Here is a 20175-nt window from a genome sequence, read left to right as displayed (position 1 = left end):
AGCCAGCTTCCAGCACGGAAACTCCTGCAGCCTCCAACGTCCGAGGTGCTGTTCTTGTTCGCGACACACAAGTGGCAGTAGAAATCCAACCGTCTACTAGTTCTGCTTCCAAAATTTCCAAAAAAATACTTAAGTTATCTCCGAATAATTATAATATAATATGATCATATCATCTGTTTAATCGATTACTAAATTATAATTAATCGCGGAATCCTAAATAATCGCACGTTTTATTTTTCGATTCGTATATCCGAAACAAAATAACGATATACGAGTAAATTTGTTTTATTCCCAACGATCTCATATGTTACGTGATGGACACACATCTTAGAAGATTTCCCCGGGATAATACACGTTAAATAAAGGACTTATAAATATACCGCATGCTTAATATCGATTTTTACTTTACTTTGCATATTATAAATACAAATTTCAAGAAAATAGAAAGCGCGAAAGTGTGTAGACTTTACAAGCATTCTCTATACGTAATATATTCTACCTGCTTTCCTGCTATCTTGCTATCCGTTCGTTCATTCGGCAAACTCTATCAGCGCGATGCGTTATATCAACTTACACGTTGCTCTCTGTAGGTATCACTTCCGCCGCCGGAATACTAAACATCAACCCAGGGAATCTCCAGGGATCATTGGGACTATCTCGAACTATATCTCTCTGAAATGTTCCACCGGTATATGGAAACAGATATTCGGTAGAAAAATTGGATATCCACCGTAAAAATGCTAATGGAAAGAGTACTTTTTTCCCCGAATACTTATTGTATAACTTTTTAACATTGGATTTAATTATCAATTATATATTATATAAACTAATTTTCTACTTTTAACATGTAAATTTTTACATTTACTTATTTTACAATTATTTATTATTATTTATCTCTTAAATTTTCTTCTGCGAATCTTCCTCATAAATATGAAAGTTCAAGTAGGTTCACTTTGTAAAAAAAAGATTTGTTAAGCGATCCATATAATAAGAATCCTGTCGAGAATAATTAAAAAGATTAAAAAAGTTCTCGTGCATCGCAGGGTCAACATGTGAGAGCATTTCGCTGCCACAGATTTTTAAAAATCACGAACGCGATGGATCAAGGATTGCAGTTTCGACAGCTGTACGGGGAGCAGGAAGGGAAGGGGGGAGGAGATTGCAATTTCCGGAAGGCAATCGCTAATGTACATACCAAGCAGTTAACAGGAATATCGCGCAAACACGATAAAAAAATTCGCGCCAGATACTAGTCAAAGAAATGGTGTCATATGACCTTCCATGTAATAGTGAAAGGCCGTCGTTTATAATTACATATTGTAATCTCCTAAATTTAGCCTATTGATATCGAACATCGGAAATCAATAGGCTTAGAAATTCAAAGTATCAAAAATAAGCGAGCTGAAAAAATCAACTCATTAATTACGTATAAAATAAAAAAAAATTTTAATATACGTTTCTATAATAAAAAATATATAATTGGATTATTAGATAATTAATATTATACGGTGGTAACATAGTCGATAATTTTCGATTAGAAACAAATCATATTTGAGAAAAAAATAGCTGAAGAAACGTTTTTATTTCCTCATTACCATTTCATTCCGTTTACTTTAAACCGCGTTAATCGATTGCACTTTTGTTTCGCTTGCGAAATCGTTTGACGCTTGCGTGGCGTTCTGGGCGTATCAAGCGATCAAACTCGTACGAATCGATTGGCAGAATTGCAGAGCAATGTATAAAATCAAGATTGCGTTTAGTTTCGCGAACCGACGACGTTATCCTCCGCTCTACATTACGCTTGGAAGTCATATTTCTTTCGCGTTAGAAAATTAATGTATCCAGTAATGGATACAGTTTCTGAAGTGTAGAAGAAAAAAAAACAAAAAACAGGGCTCGTGTAACAAGTTAATTTCATATTTTATTTTACTCGACATATAAATATACATGTAGCAGTCATAAGTTAAATTTTGTGTTTTGCGCGCGCGGCGGTTACGTATACATGCTAGACGACCGATACTTAAATTACATGTTTTGTTGAACAACGTAGTATTCAATCAATTATGAGTTCGTGCTTTTGATACCGCGAGGCTTCGCATGATCTGCTACAATCTATTAATTATTCTTTAATTCATTAAAAAGAATGTCAAAGATTTTTTTTACCGTGAATACAATCTTATCAATGATAGGAAGAAAAAGAGAAAGAAAGAAAAACAAAGAGTACTTTAAATCTGCATAAATGATTGCATCTATGTATAATTCATTCTCGTGAATTCCCCATAATAGTTTAATCAATGTCATTCACTTTTTAGAGACGATAAAGCGATTTGTACATTATTTACCAGTTATTTTTCATATCATGCGATGCATATTGCTATGCAGCAAATATATTCAAATTTTTTTCAACGATTTTTTATGTCAAAATTTAAATTTACTAAATGTAAATTCGTATCTTTTCTACTATTTAATATAAATTATTTCGTTTCTTATTTATTTCGGAAGTTCTATAGAAATTAAACACTTTACAGAACATACGTAATTCTTTTGCGACATTCATAGTAGTTGACCAAATACTTTATATAATTGAAGAGCGTTCAATACTTGATTCGCTCTTGAAAGAGCTAATTCGCCAGTATTGTGCTAGCAGTAGAGACAATGCAACGATAAAATAAAGCGATGGTGGCTTACTGTGAAAAAAGGGATACGATAGAAACATGCACTGGTCGAGATCAATAATCTTGTACGGAATCGTAATTGTTATACGGAGGTGGGTCGGGACGACCCTCTGGAATCCGGTATTTCTCCTCCACTTCCTGATCGTTATCATCTTCGTACTTGACCGCGGTGAAGTATGAACCGGACGTCGCAAATGTATTGCTGTAGTCTGGATAATCTGAAAGATAATTTAACACTCGCATATTCATTCTTTCGTTGACCTTTTTCAAAAGATATCGTCGAGGTTTATCTCTTTTATCAAAACTTACCGTCCAACGGTTCTTCTTTGATACGGATCTCTTTCGTATCCTCGTCCTGACGATCGCCGCGGTCCTTCCTGTCCCTGCGTTCGCGATCCCTGTCCCGCTTGTCCCGCTTACGATCCCTGTCGCGCTCGCGATCGTTGCTTCGCGACCGTCGCCTCTTGCGATCCCGATCGCGTTCGTTTCGATCACGATCTCTTCTTTCGCGCGGGCGTTCGATCTCTTCGATATCGGGATCCGGTAATCGCTCGCGACTTCGCCTGCGTCTGCGTTCACGCGATCTGCTCCGAGTCCTTCGCTTACGATCGCGCGATCTGCGACGTTCCCTATCCAAACGGTCGCGATCTCTGAAACAATTAGACGACAATTTTTATACATAATTTCTTTCACATCTTGTTAATTAATATTTCACACTCCTTGCCACTCACCTGTCTCTGTCCAGGCCACGTCCCGAGGTTTCTCTCTCACGTTCCAAACGATATCGCTCCCGTTCCCTCTCGTTATCTTCCCGCCCTGAATGCTTGATGTTGACGTCGGGACCACCTCTACGAGTCCCACCTAAGCCGCCGCCGAGTCTTCGTGGCAGCCAACCCTTCACCGTTCTCGCCCGCTCGACATCCACTAATACTCTGCGGCCGTCTATTTTCTTACCATCCGCATGCTTATATGCAGCTAAAAGATTACCGATCAGAAATTACTGTTCGCCGGTAAATTCACGCGCCTAAATGATTAGTCTACGAAGTCTACAGTCCCAACGAAAGGGCAAACTCCGAGAGAAACCTAACAAATGGGATGATTCCTGGGACTGCGGATCCTGGAACTGGCCGATATCAAGATCCTAAATTGTCTGGATATTAGAATCGGGCGTTATCTAGACTTTGAGAATCGTTCGTTCACAAGCACAAATTCCACGATTCTCGCAGCATCTCTCCAAGCCACTGATCCTCGAATCCACCAGGTCTTCGAACGTACATTCCAAGACTCAGAGTTTCGAAGAGATAGCTTCTAAGAATTCTCTGGTATTGAACCATGGATTCTGTGGTCCAATAATTTTCGGATCTACGGAACCTCAGAAAAAGTCAAAAGGCCAACTGAAATTTGCCTCAACACAGATTCTCGGATTCGCGGACTATCTGGACTAATCAAATTTCTAGTCTATATCCGTAATTTCGAGAATCTGTGAGTTCCAGAGATCTCAATCCTAGAATTAAACAGTTCTTGGATACGTGAGTGCTTCACAATCTGTAAATTGAATTTATTATTAGATCCAAAAAGGATCGTCGGTTCCGCAGGTCCTTTCTCAAAGAAACGTTCTAGATATCTATTCAAATAGGGAATCGTAAGAAGAAGAAAGGAGGAGAATCAATTGAAATTTACCCGCATCATTGCGGGATAAAGTGGAATGCGTACCGCACTCGTTTGAAAGAGAAACAATAAACCCTAGGAAAGAGATTCACAGATCTCAAGTCAATAATGACATTGCGCCGTTTCGCTGGAGGATCTCGAGAAGAAGTACTTGCTAAAGTACTGAGGAAACATTCTCCATCCGAATCGCCGACGCCAATTGTCGCAGCAGGATCAATCAGACTATATGATTGTTGTTGAATATTGTGGACGATGTTGGGATAACGAGGTAATGATACGAGCTGCAACCGATCGCGCGCACATCCGGCTTGCCGGCACGCGCCGCGTGTGTCGTTTTACCAGGTAAAATGAAAGTGAAATATTTAATATCTGATATACTTCTGCGAATTACAAAAAAAGAGAAGATTATCCCCATATCACGTGGAATTCGTGGAACATTTTCTCCGAAAGAATCACGTTCGAAATTAATCGAGCGTTTTCTTACAAATTCGAGAATTATACTTTTAAGTAGAGAATACAAACCTTACCACAATCACACGTTTGTAAATCGAGTAACGTATTAAGATCTTTCTCTTCCTTTTAGGAAGTATTATTTCCTCCGAAGATCCTGGAATACGCAATACGGTCCCGAAGTGCCAAACTCAATTGCATATTTACTTACTGCATCCTAAACTACATTTTACGACGTAAAACGAGAACGCGTACGCAGGCCGTAGCCGCAACTGCACGACGATCGGAAGCGAGTAACGCTCCGGCTCTTTTAAAGCGGCTTAAAACTACTTGTTTAAGATCCAAAAAAGTATAGCAAATACAAAAAATACCTACCGCGGCTACTTACGTACGGAAGTTAACACAAAGCTTAGAGGTACGGTCTAATTCGTGAAATGAACTCGTAAGAGACTCGCGAGGAGACTACTCATTGCGAAGATGCCCAGTCTTCATACGTTCGTTCGTTCAATCTCCGAAGAGGTTTACATTTGCGTATTACCTGGTGCGCTTTCATTTCGTTTTACTTACGATTCAAACCGTGCGCATATTGTCGTATATACTTATGATACGTGTTACAGTGATATCTAGCAGTAAGTTACATTTAGCGTAATGTTAAGGGCAAGTGTGCCCGTTCGCTCAACTAACTCGACATCTCCCTGACTCAAGAGAGAGAGAGAGAGAGAGAGAGAAAGGGAGAGAGAAAAAGAGAGAGAGAAGTGTCGTTTATTGGTCGTTATTTCCGACGTCGCATACTGCACGATCGTAGATCCGAAGATCCAGCTTTGTAGATCAAAGCCTACGGTATTCTAGGTATTCTCGGATATCGCGGAATCCAAAAGATTTTAGAATCAACGGAGGCCAGATATCCACAATTTCGATGACACGCGGAAAAATTAGGATCCACCGATTCTACAATCCGCAAGTGTTGCGTTGCATATACGTTATTTATCCGAGATCATGTTTTCGCAAGAGAATGATATTATAAAAACAAGTGACTGATACCGAAAGAGAAATTAGTATTCTATATCGAAATTGATATGTTCAAGGACTGTTTTAAATTTTAAATAGCTTTTTTTCCAGCAGATATCGAACAAAAATCGAACATCCTTGAACTGTAATAATATTTAAACAAAATCTTATCGAATACTTTATACTATGCTCTCCGTTTTCGATTTTCATGCAAATCCTATGTTTTACATCTACCAAATCGAAAAAATTATATATTTTTTATACCGATCATATGGCGCGATTATCTAGGAATTTAATCCCTACATCTCGTGGACTTTTCGAATCCGTCATTAAAAACTATAAGTACTTTCAAAAGTCTACTGCGTGATGATAACTGGTGGAAAAAATAAAATTCAAAAATGCAACTTACGAATAAAATTGTTAGAAAAAGCGCGCAGGCTAATCGCACGTTTCGTGTTAAGTGTGATGATACACATCGCCGGATGTAAATTCGTCCTATTTTTAGGATATTAACATCGTGGTACTAGACGAACTAATGCCATTCTACGACATGAGGGTAGAAATAGATGCCTGTTTGCATGTAACACCTTAATTTTTCTACCTTCAAGCCACAGAATTACAATGGTTGTGTCAATTGCGAAATATCCTGCTATTCGTGTCTACGAAACGAGAGATATGTGTGCAAAATACTCTGATCTACATGTTCATTATATTCATTGATATAAATGGGTAATGTGTGTCCCTGAACCTTCATCCTAAAGGCCCACCAATCAATTTCAATGTAGAATGCTAACTTTCACGCGATTCTTGGATCCGTAGATACTAATGTCCGTAAATTTTACGACCTATAAATGTTCTACGAGCCGATTACAGCACTATGAATCCTAGAATCCACGAATCCATGAAGTTTTTTTTTACTGGGACATGTTCTAAGAGAAAAAACGGCGTCCGAATGTATATGTTTATATATATCTCAAAATTCCGGGTCGAAAAATCTCGTAAAAAGTCTTTGGCGGGTGTCATCACGGATGCCCGTTTATAATCCGATTTGAAACCGCACGTTTGCTCGACAAAATCAGACACGATAAATAGGATAAGCAAGTAGACGCTAACAAACGTTGTTGTATGTTGGATCTTACCACACATACAAACCTATCTTATCAGGCAGGTTCAGGGATTTTGCATGGAATAGTGAACGGCACTAGTTGCCGGCAGCGGCCACCACGCTGTACCAAGAACAAGATAAAAACTGCATTAATCAAAGACAGCCAATAAACGTTCACGTCGTTTTTTGTTTTTGTTTTGTTTCGTTTCGCTTTTACCATATTTATGCATTTACAGAACGGTATTCCTGCATGAGTGTGCGTATGGCGGGGACCCCCCTCCCCAAACGGTACCGTCTAGTTTAAGTACCAATGAAAATGAGTAGCCTAACTATAGCCCTGCCCCCGTAATATCTAGCTGGAAGTGACGCTAAATAAGATGAAATTCCAGACTATATGGGGCTCATTGAGCTTCGCGACAAGAGTAACATTTCTTTTTTTCTTTTACCTTTCTAAGTTGTTACTACTTACAGTGCATATCTCTTTCATGCTCATACTCAATGAAAGCATATCCCCTAGGCTTGCCATTAATTGTATTATGTGTTACCACAATCTGCAAATAGAAAACAAAATTCGGTAATAAACCTTAATTAAATTCTAGTTAAAAAAAAAGTTTATTTTTGGAAAAATATTTACCTTTTTTACCGGTCCATATACTTCAAATTCTCTTCTCAGTTTGGATTCTGAGGTGTCATAATTCTGTAACAACAGGAAAACAAACATATGTTAAGATGTATTCTACGTAATAGCTTAATTATATATTTGCTGAGCGTTACATAAATAATACTTACAATTCGAGCTACAAAGAGAGTCTTAAAGGGATCTGCTGTAACATTGGAAATTCCAGCCGGATCCCATACTGCAATTTCTTGCTCGAGTTTATAAGCAACTTGCTCCGCACGTTCTCTTCGTCTACGCTCAAGACGTTCTTCTCGAGTTTCTACACGCAGAGGTGGCGGAGTATCCTTAGGATCCTATAAAAAGAATATATTTTTTTATCATTAAAAATATTAGCAAAATAAAAGGGAATAAAAAACAAATCTTATCTTAAGCGACAACAAAATTTCAATGATAATATAAGAATAAATTCCAGATTTACAATTTAAGATAAGAATAAATGGATGATATTCTTGGCCATTGGGAGGAACATTATGCCTAATAATAATATAACAATATTGTAAATTATTATATTTTATTTTAGACTTCCAATGTGTGTCGATTATACTAGTCAACAATTGACAAAAATTTGTATCCTGCTTTATTTTTGAATTTTTCCATTTATTTACATGTAAATAGGCCAAATATGACCATAAAAACTATCACTTAGCCTTCATTCAAAAAATGCAGATATACATAATAATAATAATAATGCATACTTGAGATATTAAAAAATTATCAGATTGAAGTTATCAGCTCGAACAAATTCAGATGGAACTCTATTAAAAGCCATGTATAAATGGAAAACATGCAGTTTATATGTAATAAGTATAAAGAAACAATCCACATGTATAAACATGACATAAATATATGCAAAAGGAGTATAATAGTATATGAACGTACAAGATGACCTTGAAAAAAAACGTAATATGCTTTTACCTCGAAACACTTCAAAAAGGACCCGACGCCGGCGTAGCCGCCGTTCTTCTTCTCATGCGGCAATTTGTTCGCGGGTGGCAAATAAGGGATCGGCTCGCGTGGCGAGAACAACGCGAGCAAATTCGGCGGCAGAAACTGCGTCATTTCGGCGAAACGTCGCGAGTTACCGCACTACGGCTGTATCAATTTATTCACTAAATAAGTAAAACAAACGGGATTGACGACATCCTCTCGCACTCAACAAGATGGCGATCATGTTGGAATTGGTTGGAATGTTGGGCCCGCCGCCAGCGCCATCATTAAAGGTCTGTTCTTTGCAGCTGAACTGGCTGTACTAGTTCAGAGTTTATCTTTTTTAAGCCTTGTGTACACGATACTAGAAATCGGTCCGAGTTTCGGTTTAAGCCAATCAACTTGCAGCTCTTACAGAAAAGCAGCAGTTTCATTGGCCTAGTTTACATCGATCACTTGATACGCGTATTAAATAGTAAATAACTAGTAAATTAGTTTGATTATTGGCTGATCAGTTCAAATATACTATTTGATACGCGTATCAAGAGATCGGTGTAAACTAGGCCATTGGCTTAAACCGAAACTCGGACCGATTTCTAGTATCGTGTACACAAGGCTTTAAACCGAAACTCGGACCGATTTCTAGTATCGTGTACACAAGGCTTTACACCACATTGGAAGGAAAAGGATGAACTCTGAACTAGTGCAGCCAGTTCAGCTGTAAAGAACAGACCTTAAGATACAAGGTTGATTAAGCTGCATTTACATGTACAGAAAGAATTATTAAAGCCGGTATTTATAGGGCGGTATTTATAGTCATTTCATTGGCTGCGTTCGAGAGTCGATTGTGTATCTTGGATCGAGGTGAAAATTACAAAAGTAAAGAAATTCACTAGAGTATCTCTGATTTTATTTGTCGAAATTTAGTAAATCTGTTCACTCTTGTAGGTAATTTTTACCTCGTTTCAATATTATACACAATCAACCTCCATTAAAGCCGTGATCAGACTACGGATTGGGATTGAGATTGGATTGAAATTTAATCAATCAGAATAAAGAAAACTAACTTCAAGTTTAGTGAACTTTGCTCTAATTGGTCAAATTTCAATCCAATCTCAATCCCAATCCGTAGTCTGATCACGGCTTTAAGTACAATCTTAAGATGTCATTAACCAATCACAGAGCCGTATTAGCATCTTAAGATATTACTTAGGACGATCTTGAAATAAGATCTGATTATGAATACCGGCCGTAATCATCTCGTTATCGTCGTTTGTTGTGGATTTGCTTTGATGAAACGGAAGAAATTTTGGAGTTATTTAAATAATACATTGTATCCGGTATATGAAAGATGTCCCAAAAAAAACATATATGTACAAAAGTATATTAAAAATTGGAAACTTTATCCTAATTTTAAAGGTAGGTCTTCGCCGAAATATATATACATTTTCCATAAAGCTCGAGAATTGAGTTTAGTCTACGTTTTTAATATATGTCGATGTCATTTTGTTCGTTTTATTCGTTTGATGTATGTGGCGTAAGCAAATGGTTATTTAAGGAAAATAGGTTCTGACTAGGCAAATGCTATCTGCCTGGCCAAATAGCTTTCACCATTTATTCTTGCTATTTTCCTAGGCAAATGCTATTTTCCTAGGCAGATGCTATTTGACTGAACCGCTGTTAGGCAAATGGTATTCCGTGAAGCATGCATTGGTGCATTTCAGTCTTTGTTTTGTAAGGTTATGTTACGGTCGTTCTGCGAGGTGTTTTCTTTAAAGTCGTCAATTTTAAAGCCATATGTAAGTACTTATTTTTCTTTTGTTGTTATTTACTAAGTACTGCCCTCCAGCAAACCCAGTAAAGTTATTCTTACTTCGTAATTATCATGCAGGTATTTATTACATGAAGTATCAAGGACTGGGAGAGAATAATAGACATTAGAATAATATTCAAGTAAAGAAATCGCATTTTATATCTCAAAACATATAAATTTCTGCAGCCACGATAAAAAAACGGCTTAAGGGACAAGATAAACGTATTTTGTAAGTATATTAATCGCTAGTTATTATGTTTATGCTGCATTAATCCCATCTTAATCTCAAATCTAATAAAGTTTTTCTTATTTAGAGGCAACATGGTAGATAAAGAAGAATATTATTTGCGGCTAAATGAAAAATATGTCCAGAAAACAGTTAAAGAACCATGGGACTTACAAAAAATTAATAAAGTCATTGATATATTAAAAAGTTACCAAGAGAAAAAATGTCAGAACACTCGGAAGATGTCAAGCCACGAAAAATATTATGGCGGAAAATATGATCTCCTGAAAATATTCAAAAATTGCAAGTAAAATTTTAAGAAACATACGCTATAGATATTATTATCAATTACTACGTTTACGCGAGCGTTACTTCTGTAGTAACTTATGATAATTCACCCGTTTACGCGGAGTAAATTATCGTAAGTTACTACAAAATCCCGTTTACGCGAAGGAATTATCGTAAGTTACTACATAACTAACGCTCGCGTAAACGTAGTAAATGTAAGCTTATGGAGACAAAATAATATACGCGTCTAATCAATCTAATCGCTAGTAAAATGTTTATTGTTGTTCTTGACATAGATAGGTATTTTAAGAAGTGTCAAAATTATGTATTTTTTAAAAACATTATTCTTTCTAATCAATTAATTAGTGAAACAAAACACCTTAATTTTGGGGAGACGGCTGGTCTAGTGGGTAGAGCGCCAGATTCGTAATCCGGAGAACCGGGTTCGAATCCCGCTAGGCCGATGAGAATTTTTCTCAGCAAAACGCTGCCCCCCCATCTGGCGGATAGATCCCAAATGAATACAGTATCCCTAGATGGAAAACTGGGCTCCGTCTTTCGGAAGAGACGTTAAACCGTTGGTCCAAAGGAGGAAATAGGAGTGGAGGAATAGAATAGGATGGAGAATAGTGAATAGGGTTGGGTACGTCCCTTCAAAAACGCCCTTTAAGGCCCCTCGAAGTAAATAAAGTATATATCTTCATCCTTTAAAAACCTTAATTTGTTTCCACTTCCAGAGTCGCATCCATTGTACAGATGCGATTCACAAACGTGTTGATATCATCGGATTTAATTTTCAAACTGACCACAGCAGGCAAAGAGCACGACCACTTGATTCGTGTTATACAGAAGTTAGTCGACAAGGTAATGCTCATTCGAGCGTGATCAAGCGTGGCAAGATACTCTCGGTGGGTTGCCATTACCGCCGAGAGGTAACGGTCGTATAAAAACCGACCGGTCTTCGGTCGGATTTGAACTCGGTCTCAGGCTCACTAGACCAGCGCACTTGTCTCTGCGCCACGATCGCCACCAAAAAACCTTAATTTAAAAAAACAAAGAGAAAATTTTTGCAATAAAACATCATAAACTGTCGCTTGCTTTTTAAATTTGTATTTGTTATTAATTGTATTATAAGGTTTTTATTTTTTTATATAATATGTATTATATATTTAAAAACAAGACTGTGTAATGGTGTACTTATTGTTTGCAGAAATAAAAAATATACAAATAAATTATCAAAAAGTAGTATATTATTAAACATACTAAGTGTCTGAGCAGAATAGCTGACTTATAATTTCAAGACAGTGTTTTATGCTTTAAATCTTTGTTTTTAGCAACGCACAATACTGTCTTGTGTCTCAAGTCTTACAATGTTGACAAAGTGTACATTCGTTTAAGACTTGAGACACAAGACAGTATTGTGCGTTGCTAAAAACAAAGATTTAAAGCATAAAACACTGTCTTAAAATTATAAGTCAGCTATTCTGCTCAGGCCCTAAACCAACATAATGTAGGTAACAGTGGTAAGCAACACACCGAAAACATAAATAAAAATAAACGTATCACAACTTGAAATTAAAAAATTTAAAACAAAATAAATATTCATTAATCATATTTAGATTAAAATAAACATAAAATTATGTATACCTTTAAAAAACAATCTATGCATAGCAGGTAAACAAGTAACAAAAAAAGACAAAAAGAACAGTGAGTCAAATGTAATGTACGTCTTTTCTTAGTTGTCATTGTCAATGACGTGCAATGCTCGTTTACTTAAACAAAGTAAATTACTTATCAGAAAAAATAAAACATTATTTATTTTGGCAAGGATTACTCGAATGACATTTACTATTGCACAAATGTTTAGACTTAAAACAGGCACATCGTTTTGTACTGCACTGTTTCTTTGATGGTTGACATTGTCGACATTTTGAAAACTCTTGCCCTGAAAACATAGATTGGGAGGCGCAGGCTTGTCTTAAAGAAATAAACTGTTCTTGAGGAATGTCGCTTTTATTAAAACTAATTAAAGATACAGACGTTAAGTCGCCTCTGATAAACCAGTTTTTCAATATGCCACTTTTTGTACCTATTCTGTACACGTTATTTTTCTTCTCAATTATAATTCCTTCTAAATTCTTTTTGTCCAAGGGTCCTCTGTCAAATTTCGAGACAGCTACTTTTATGTATTTGCCAGTTTCTATTTCGTTGAAAATTGTTCTGCTTGTTTTGGTCATTTCTTCAGCACCTTTGAGCTGCCCTTCGTAAGATTTTTTTCGGTTTATTCTAATATTTTCTTCATGGACACAATGATTGCAAGTAACTTGGCTGCCAAATTCCTCGTCATTTTCGTGAGAAATACCGCAAGTAACATGCACTATTTCGCCGCAATTTGAACAAGTGTGTGCACCTGTAGTTTCGTTGCCACAAACACAGCAATATAAGACATTAGAGTTCATACTTTGGCCCTTATCAGTGTCCTGGTTTAAAGCATATGCAGAAACGTCGATTATTATAGGTATTTTGTCTATATTTTCTTCCACATACGTTTGTATTTGATAATCTACGACTTTCTCGGTGGCAATTCCGATGCCAACATCACTTATCTGTACTTTTTGACTAGTGCCCTCTGTTCTTAAGGGTCGGTAAGAGTCACGGTGGAGACCTCTGTCGGGTTGGGTTAGCTGCGAGTCCGTATTTTATTTATTATAAATTTTTAAGAACAAAAATGCAAAATCAGGCTCTTTAGCTCACTGCATTATTATATACAGAGTATGTAAAAAAAAATTCACGAATCTATGTAACTTATTTTATGAGAAATCTGGATATTACGAATCCGTAATTCGACATGTCAGCCAGTCGGAATTACGGATTCGTAATATCCAGATTTCTCATAAAATAAAGCCAGTGGCACACGGTGCATGTTTTCCTGCTGGATTGCTTGCAATCTAGTAAATTATTATAATTGCACCACTCAGCACTCAGGATTTTTAGTAATTTACTAGATCGCAAGCAATCCAGCAGGAAAACATGCTCCGTGTGCCGCTGGCTTAAGTTACATATACTACGTTTACGCGAGCGTTACTTCTGTAGTAACTTACGATAATTCCTTCGCGTAAACGGGATTTTGTAGTAACTTACGATAATTTACTCCGCGTAAACGAGTGAATTATCGTAAGTTACTACAGAAGTAACGCTCGCGTAAACGTAGTAATAGATTCGTGAATTTTTTTTATATACTCTGTATATAATAATGCAGTGAGCTAAAGAGCCCGATTTTGCATTTTTGCTCTTAAAAATTTATAATAAATAAAATACGGAGTTAAAGTGCAGTTTAAAGTGCACTTAGTGCATAAAGTGCACCTGAGTTCGGCCGTCGCTCCTGCCGACCCTTAAATCGACAGCTTCTTCTACTACTGCATCGTCGCCATTGTTCGGTGAACTTTCTGTATTATTATTGGTAATGTTTGCGTCAATGACTTCTAAGTCCTCTTCAGTTAATATTTTATCAATAAAGTCTGATGGCAAATTTGTTGATCTTAAGCCTATTTTGGGATCTGCTCCGTACAGACTTTTATAGGGTGATCTTCCAATGATACGATGAAGCGATGTATTTTTCTGCCATTGCACAAAGTAACATCCAAGCGACCAATGAGAAGTTTTATGCTCTTCCATCCAAATTCTTAGCATCAGTTCGACATCTTGATTTGATCTCTCAACAGAACCTTGGCTTTGAGGATGCCTGGGTCGTCCATGTACAATTTTGCACTCTGGCCATAACAAAACCAACTCTTTAATTACCTCGGCAGTAAATTCTCGTCCATTATCACTTTGCAAAATAATTGGAGCGCCTTGTTCAAGGAAGATTTTAAGTAATTCACAAGCCACCTCTCCAGCTCTTTTTGTCTGTAATGGTCGCAAATACAAAAATTTGGTAGAATGGTCTTGGTAATTTAGAAGCCATTTGTATTTCCCATCGGCGCATGATTGGAAATCAATTAAATCAACTTGTCCTCTGACATTAAAATCTTCAGATTTTATAGGTCTTACCACCAAACCAGCATGTTTCTGCGTTTTTTTTAAATTGCAAGTCGTGCACAACTCTCCGTATATTTCAACAGCCAGTTTTGGAATATTACATTTTTTTTTTAAATTATGAAGTACTTTATCTCTTCCCCCGTGTCCTGTTGCTTTGTGTTGTTCATCAATTTTATCAAAAAACTCCTCAATTGGCGTAACATAAATAATATCATCACCCAGGAACTTTTGTTTTAAAATAACCTTTGATATACCGGATATTTCCAGGAGATCATATTTTCCGCCATAATATTTTTCGTGGCTTGACATCTTCGGGGTGTTTTGACATTTTTTCTCTTGGTAACTTTTTAATATATCAATAACTTCATTAATTTTTTGTAAGTCCCATGGTTTTTTAACTGTTTTCTGGACATATTTTTCATTTAGCCGCAAATAATATTCTTCTTTATCTACCATGTTGCCTCTAAATAAGAAAAACTTTATTAGATTTGGGATTAAGATGGGATTAATGCAGCATAAACATAATAACTAGCGATTAATATACTTACAAAATACGTTTATCTTGTCCCTTAAGCCGTTTTTTTATCGTGGCTGCAGAAATTTATATGTTTTGAGATATAAAATGCGATTTCTTTACTTGAATATTATTCTAATGTCTATTATTCTCTCCCAGTCCTTGATACTTCGATGTAATAAATACCTGCATGATAATTACGAAGTAAGAATTAATAACTTTACTGTGTTTGCTGGAGGGCAGTACTTAGTAAATAACAAACAAAGAAAAATAAGTACTTACATATGGCTTTAAAATTGACGAATTTAAAGAGAACACCTCGCAGAACGACCGTAACATAACCTTACAAAACAAATACTGAAGTGCACCAACGTTTATCTTGTCCCTTAAGCCGTTTTTTTATCGTGGCTGTAGAAATTTATATGTTTTGAGATATAAAATGCGATTTCTTTACTTGAATATTATTCTAATGTCTATTATTCTCTCCCAGTCCTTGATACTTCATGTAATAAATACCTGCATGATAATTACGAAGTAAGAATAACTTTACTGGGTTTGCTGGAGGGCAGTACTTAGTAAATAACAACAAAAGAAAAATAAGTACTTACATATGGCTTTAAAATTGACGACTTTAAAGAAAACACCTCGCAGAACGACCGTAACATAACCTTACAAAACAAAGACTGAAGTGCACCATACTGTACGATACGAGTGGAACCTTCACACAGCTGCACAAGTTAAGAATTGTACAAGCACTGAAAGCTTTTGGGCTGAAGTGTATAATATCAAAGACGCTGTCGGAACAAAACAATTTGAAAATATTTCCAAGCTTGTGCTTGCTCTGGGTCCGTTCCGTTTCACGCATATGCGCGCATTTATCTATAGCAAATGCGCGCATATGCGTGAAACGGAACGGACCCTCTATTAAGTCTTCGATTTTCGAATGCTTCAGTCGAACGCGCCTTCTCTATAATGAGTATAATAAAGGACAAGTTGTGGAACAAAATGTCGATTGCAATGGTAGAGGCAATTATGCATATCCGCATCACTCTGAATATTAACTGCTGTGATTTTAAGCTACCATGTTGAAGCGTTTCAACACTGAAACTATTTACACTAATATAAATGAAAATGACGTTGCAATTTTAGATGTTTTTTCCCGAAAAATTAGGCCGGAAACCAGAATCTGAGAACTTATAACTGCAATATAATTCGGGTTCTATCAAATTTAGATTTAAAGCCTTGTGTACACGATACTAGAAATCGGTCCGAGTTTCGGTTTAAGCCAATGAAACTGCTGCTTTTCTGTAAGAGCTGCAAGTTGATTGGCTTAAACCGAAACTCGGACCAATTTCTAGTATCGTGTACACAAGGCTTTAGACACGTGTTCATTCTCGATGCATGCATATATTAGTAAATGAAGGAAATTTTGTAATAGGTTTTATCTAGTTTTATATAAAGACTGTATAATATCATTAAGTATATATATGTTGGTTGTGTTATATTTATACAGTTTTGTATATAATATATATCAATTTAAAAAAATTCAAAGGAAATTGCAACGCGATCTGATGATTTCTTTTCATTGGAAGTTGGCACGTTTGTCAAATAATAAGGACTATTTAGGAGATTTCTAGGGGGAAACGAAATAAGCCTAGGGGGAGGTCGCACAGACCACCTGGTAACACTGGCGAATGGTTCATTGACTGCGAGAACAGACAGTAAGCGCGACGAGCTTTGTGGTTATAGTTGTGAATATTGTTTGATATTTCGCTATTCGTGCACGGTTCTGTGCAACTTCGTACGGGGAGATATAATCTTATCTCTTAACGAGATTAGTGTGCTTCGTAACACGTTGACAGCGTGCCGCTGTCTCATTCGACGCGATTAACTGTAAACATCATTGCGTGGTCGTGAGCACTAAGCGTGTGTTTTATCGTGTCGGTTTTGACATTCTTTTCTTTTCTTTTTTTGTTTAAAAGTGTTTTTACATTTATTCTTAGATTAGTGTTTTTAAATATATTTTAAGTATATTTATATTTATTTTATAATTTTATATTAACAATAATACAATGTCGAGTGAGTGCCGTGTAACTCATATTTATGATAGGTGTATGTACAAAGACTGTATGAATACGAGACTTTCTAAGCGCCTATTTAGATTTCCAATGAAAAAGGATGCGAGATGCGAAATATGGATACATAATACAGGTAGGTTGTTGGAGAATAAATATTATTTTTTGATATATTGTTATGCTGACAAAGGAAGATCTGTGTATGTATCGCGTAATTATAAATATGTCGATATTAAGACCTTGGGTTTTTTGCGATAAAACATAGTATATTACGTTAAAAAGGGAATGATCCAACCTTATTAAACACGGATTTTGTCTAATTTATAACATGTTGTATTATACTAAGCTTCCACTAATGAACAATAACAAATTTTTACTTGACCTGGCTATCTTTATTTATTGTAATCGTCACAACGTTTCGACTGTTGGTTTTGGTCAATTATAATTGTCACGATGTTTTCGATCATTGGTTTTAGCCCTTTTCAATCAATTTAACTTTTAATGTTAACAAACAACTTTTCTTTTAAATCACTATAAAGAAAAAGGCGATGTTCATTTTTTCAGTTACGTATAATAATTACTGTCTCATTAAACAAGGTTCGAGAAAGTGATTAAAGACTTTTCGACTCTATTTTTTATTATAAATGTTAATATTGGGCGCGATTTACCGAATACTCAGTTTAACATTGCATTGCAATGTTACATTTTTAAGTAAACGTGTAATCGTAATTTTAATATGTAGTTTCTTATATTTCTGTTGCAGGAAATACTAAGTTGGAGAAATTTTCTCCCGCTACCCTTCGATCGGCATCATTGTGCGAGGATCATTTTACTGCTACGTGTTTTACAAACGCCACAAAAGAACGATTGAATCGGAATGCTATACCAATTCCATACAATGACACAGGCTCTTCCGCAAACAGTGAAAATGTCGAAATTGGACAAGAAGTACAGACAAATTATACAGCAGCATTTTCACTCAATAATGAAAACGTGACGAAAGTACAATTGCCTGAACAGTCTGCATTGCGTACATATAAACGTGCTAATTTAAATTTTGATGTAACTGCGGAAGAGGAAAATATAATGGAATGGGTGCCTTTCGAGCCATCTATCCCACCCACAAATGATCAACACCAAGATAATTGCACGCAAACAAATAATAAAGATGCAAAAATAATCAAAGATCTGAATATGGAAAATCGACATTTGCGACAACAATTAAGGCGCCAAAAATTTCTCCTGCAACGTATGTCAGAAAAGTGTAAAATATCGAAAATAAAAGCAAGTTTAGCGTAATATAATCTCATTTCAAGATTTCCACGTTAAAACTAAATATTTTTAAATCAAGAATATTCTTTTTCTCTGGATACGATTGTAAATTAATTGGGGTCTTTCCAATCTCGCATATATGCGAGAAAATAATATACAGAAAAAATATAGAGAAAATAGCCCTACTTTGGGCAAATAAACAAATATGTCAAATCTTTTGTACGTACAAACATTTTGTACCTTACGTAGTTCACCATTGTGGTCAATGTTGACCACTTATCTTATCATATCCAGTTTTCTTTCGTCGGGCCAGATCGGACTTACCTTTGTCGCTCCTGGCCATATACAATCTAGTCGCATTTCGACCAGATCAGAAAGAAGGAGAGAATTCCTTCCAGTATTGGATCATTATCATTGCCGACAAGTAATATTATATACGTTCAATTCGAATTACACGCGAGCATCAATCGCATCAAAAAACGCACAACGAGAAGTTAATTTACAAAAAAATATTAATTTATAAAATGACTGCACAAGATTGATCAAAAATATTTCTATATTACTAATTCCGTTATTTACTTGAGAATATTGATTGTCCGTTTCTTTGTGATCCGTTCTTTTAATTTGGAATTGTAATCAAGTACAAAAAAAAATTTTACTTTGCGTTCTATGAATATTGCGTTATATGAATATCTCAATTACATCCCGCGAAAAATTAGAATTTATAATGTAGACGAAATTAAAAAATTAATAATGATAAATTTCTCGAAAAACTAATCGCGAAAACACAAAGATGCGTCATTATGCATGTTGTTCATGCGGTACGCATCGCGAAAATGTATCAAATAAGATATAGGTACAGAATAAATGACGTGAGATCCGAAAAAAAGATTTCCGCAAGATTGATATTATAATTGAATATTATAATTAATCAATAACCGCATCGTTATAATTAAATAATTAAATAATATAAACAAATTTTTATTTTACGATTATCGATATAAAATATAAATGTATCTCGTTATATTTTTCACTTTCTATCAAAATTATTTTTGATATAACGTAGTCATATTATTGCAAAACTGAATAATTGTATTATATCATCAGTTCTAAAATAATTTAAAAATTTTCAGTGTTTCTCGACAGAATATTTAGAATCTCACGTCATATTACTTAACTTTATCTAGCATAAAGCCAATTTTTCAATCAAAAATAGATGGATAGGCTACAAAAAATTAGGGTTAAATCGATGCTTGGTTAGAATAAATTTTAGTAATAAATAACAATTATCACGTTTTCTATAAAATAAATTGCATAATAAGACCAAAATATTTCTTATCTTTTTTATTCATATATATTTATGTATACTATATGATGGTTGTCTTTATGGATACTAAAATTCTAAATATATCTATATATTGCTTCTTTGCATCGATT

General features: G+C 35.6%; 1 protein-coding gene and 3 long non-coding RNA genes across 10 annotated transcripts; 2 read left to right on the top strand and 2 right to left on the bottom strand.

Annotated features, from left to right (window-relative positions):
* Positions 1-1901: 1901 nt before the first annotated feature.
* Snrnp-u1-70k (small ribonucleoprotein particle U1 subunit 70K) lies at positions 1902-8769 on the bottom strand. The gene is given in 9 exon segments (XM_071700486.1): positions 1902-2893; positions 2985-3325; positions 3407-3650; positions 6954-6980; positions 6983-7027; positions 7376-7457; positions 7541-7603; positions 7696-7878; positions 8501-8769. Coding segments are annotated over 9 exon segments (1293 nt in total). The 5' UTR covers positions 8645-8769; the 3' UTR covers positions 1902-2729.
* A 1033-nt stretch (positions 8770-9802) lies between these two features.
* LOC139769437 (uncharacterized) lies at positions 9803-11553 on the top strand. Of its 3 annotated transcripts, none has more exons than XR_011717566.1 (4): positions 9803-9931; positions 10148-10311; positions 10404-10554; positions 10640-11553. It is a non-coding gene; the product is annotated as an uncharacterized lncRNA (long non-coding RNA). The 3 variants fall into 3 exon arrangements; XR_011717567.1 differs by lacking the exon at positions 9803-9931 and having other exon boundaries at positions 10027-10311; positions 10640-10854; positions 11206-11553; XR_011717565.1 differs by lacking the exon at positions 9803-9931 and having other exon boundaries at positions 10030-10311.
* Positions 11554-12833: 1280 nt separating this feature from the next.
* LOC139769435 (uncharacterized) lies at positions 12834-16616 on the bottom strand. Of its 5 annotated transcripts, none has more exons than XR_011717564.1 (5): positions 16507-16616; positions 16000-16185; positions 15674-15907; positions 15426-15577; positions 12834-15340 (listed from the first exon to the last, which is right to left on the bottom strand). It is a non-coding gene; the product is annotated as an uncharacterized lncRNA (long non-coding RNA). The 5 variants fall into 5 exon arrangements; XR_011717562.1 differs by having other exon boundaries at positions 16473-16615; XR_011717560.1 differs by having other exon boundaries at positions 16310-16610.
* Positions 16617-16892: 276 nt separating this feature from the next.
* LOC139769434 (uncharacterized) lies at positions 16893-18770 on the top strand. The gene is made up of 2 exons (XR_011717559.1): positions 16893-17602; positions 18230-18770. It is a non-coding gene; the product is annotated as an uncharacterized lncRNA (long non-coding RNA).
* Positions 18771-20175: the final 1405 nt, after the last annotated feature.

This window comes from Temnothorax nylanderi, unplaced genomic scaffold (assembly GCF_030848795.1).
Source record: "Temnothorax nylanderi isolate EJ_2023f unplaced genomic scaffold, tnyl_v1.0 TNYL_tig0022_pilon, whole genome shotgun sequence".
Lineage (NCBI taxonomy): Eukaryota > Metazoa > Arthropoda > Insecta > Hymenoptera > Formicidae > Temnothorax > Temnothorax nylanderi.
This window is presented reverse-complemented; position numbering and strand designations above follow the sequence as displayed.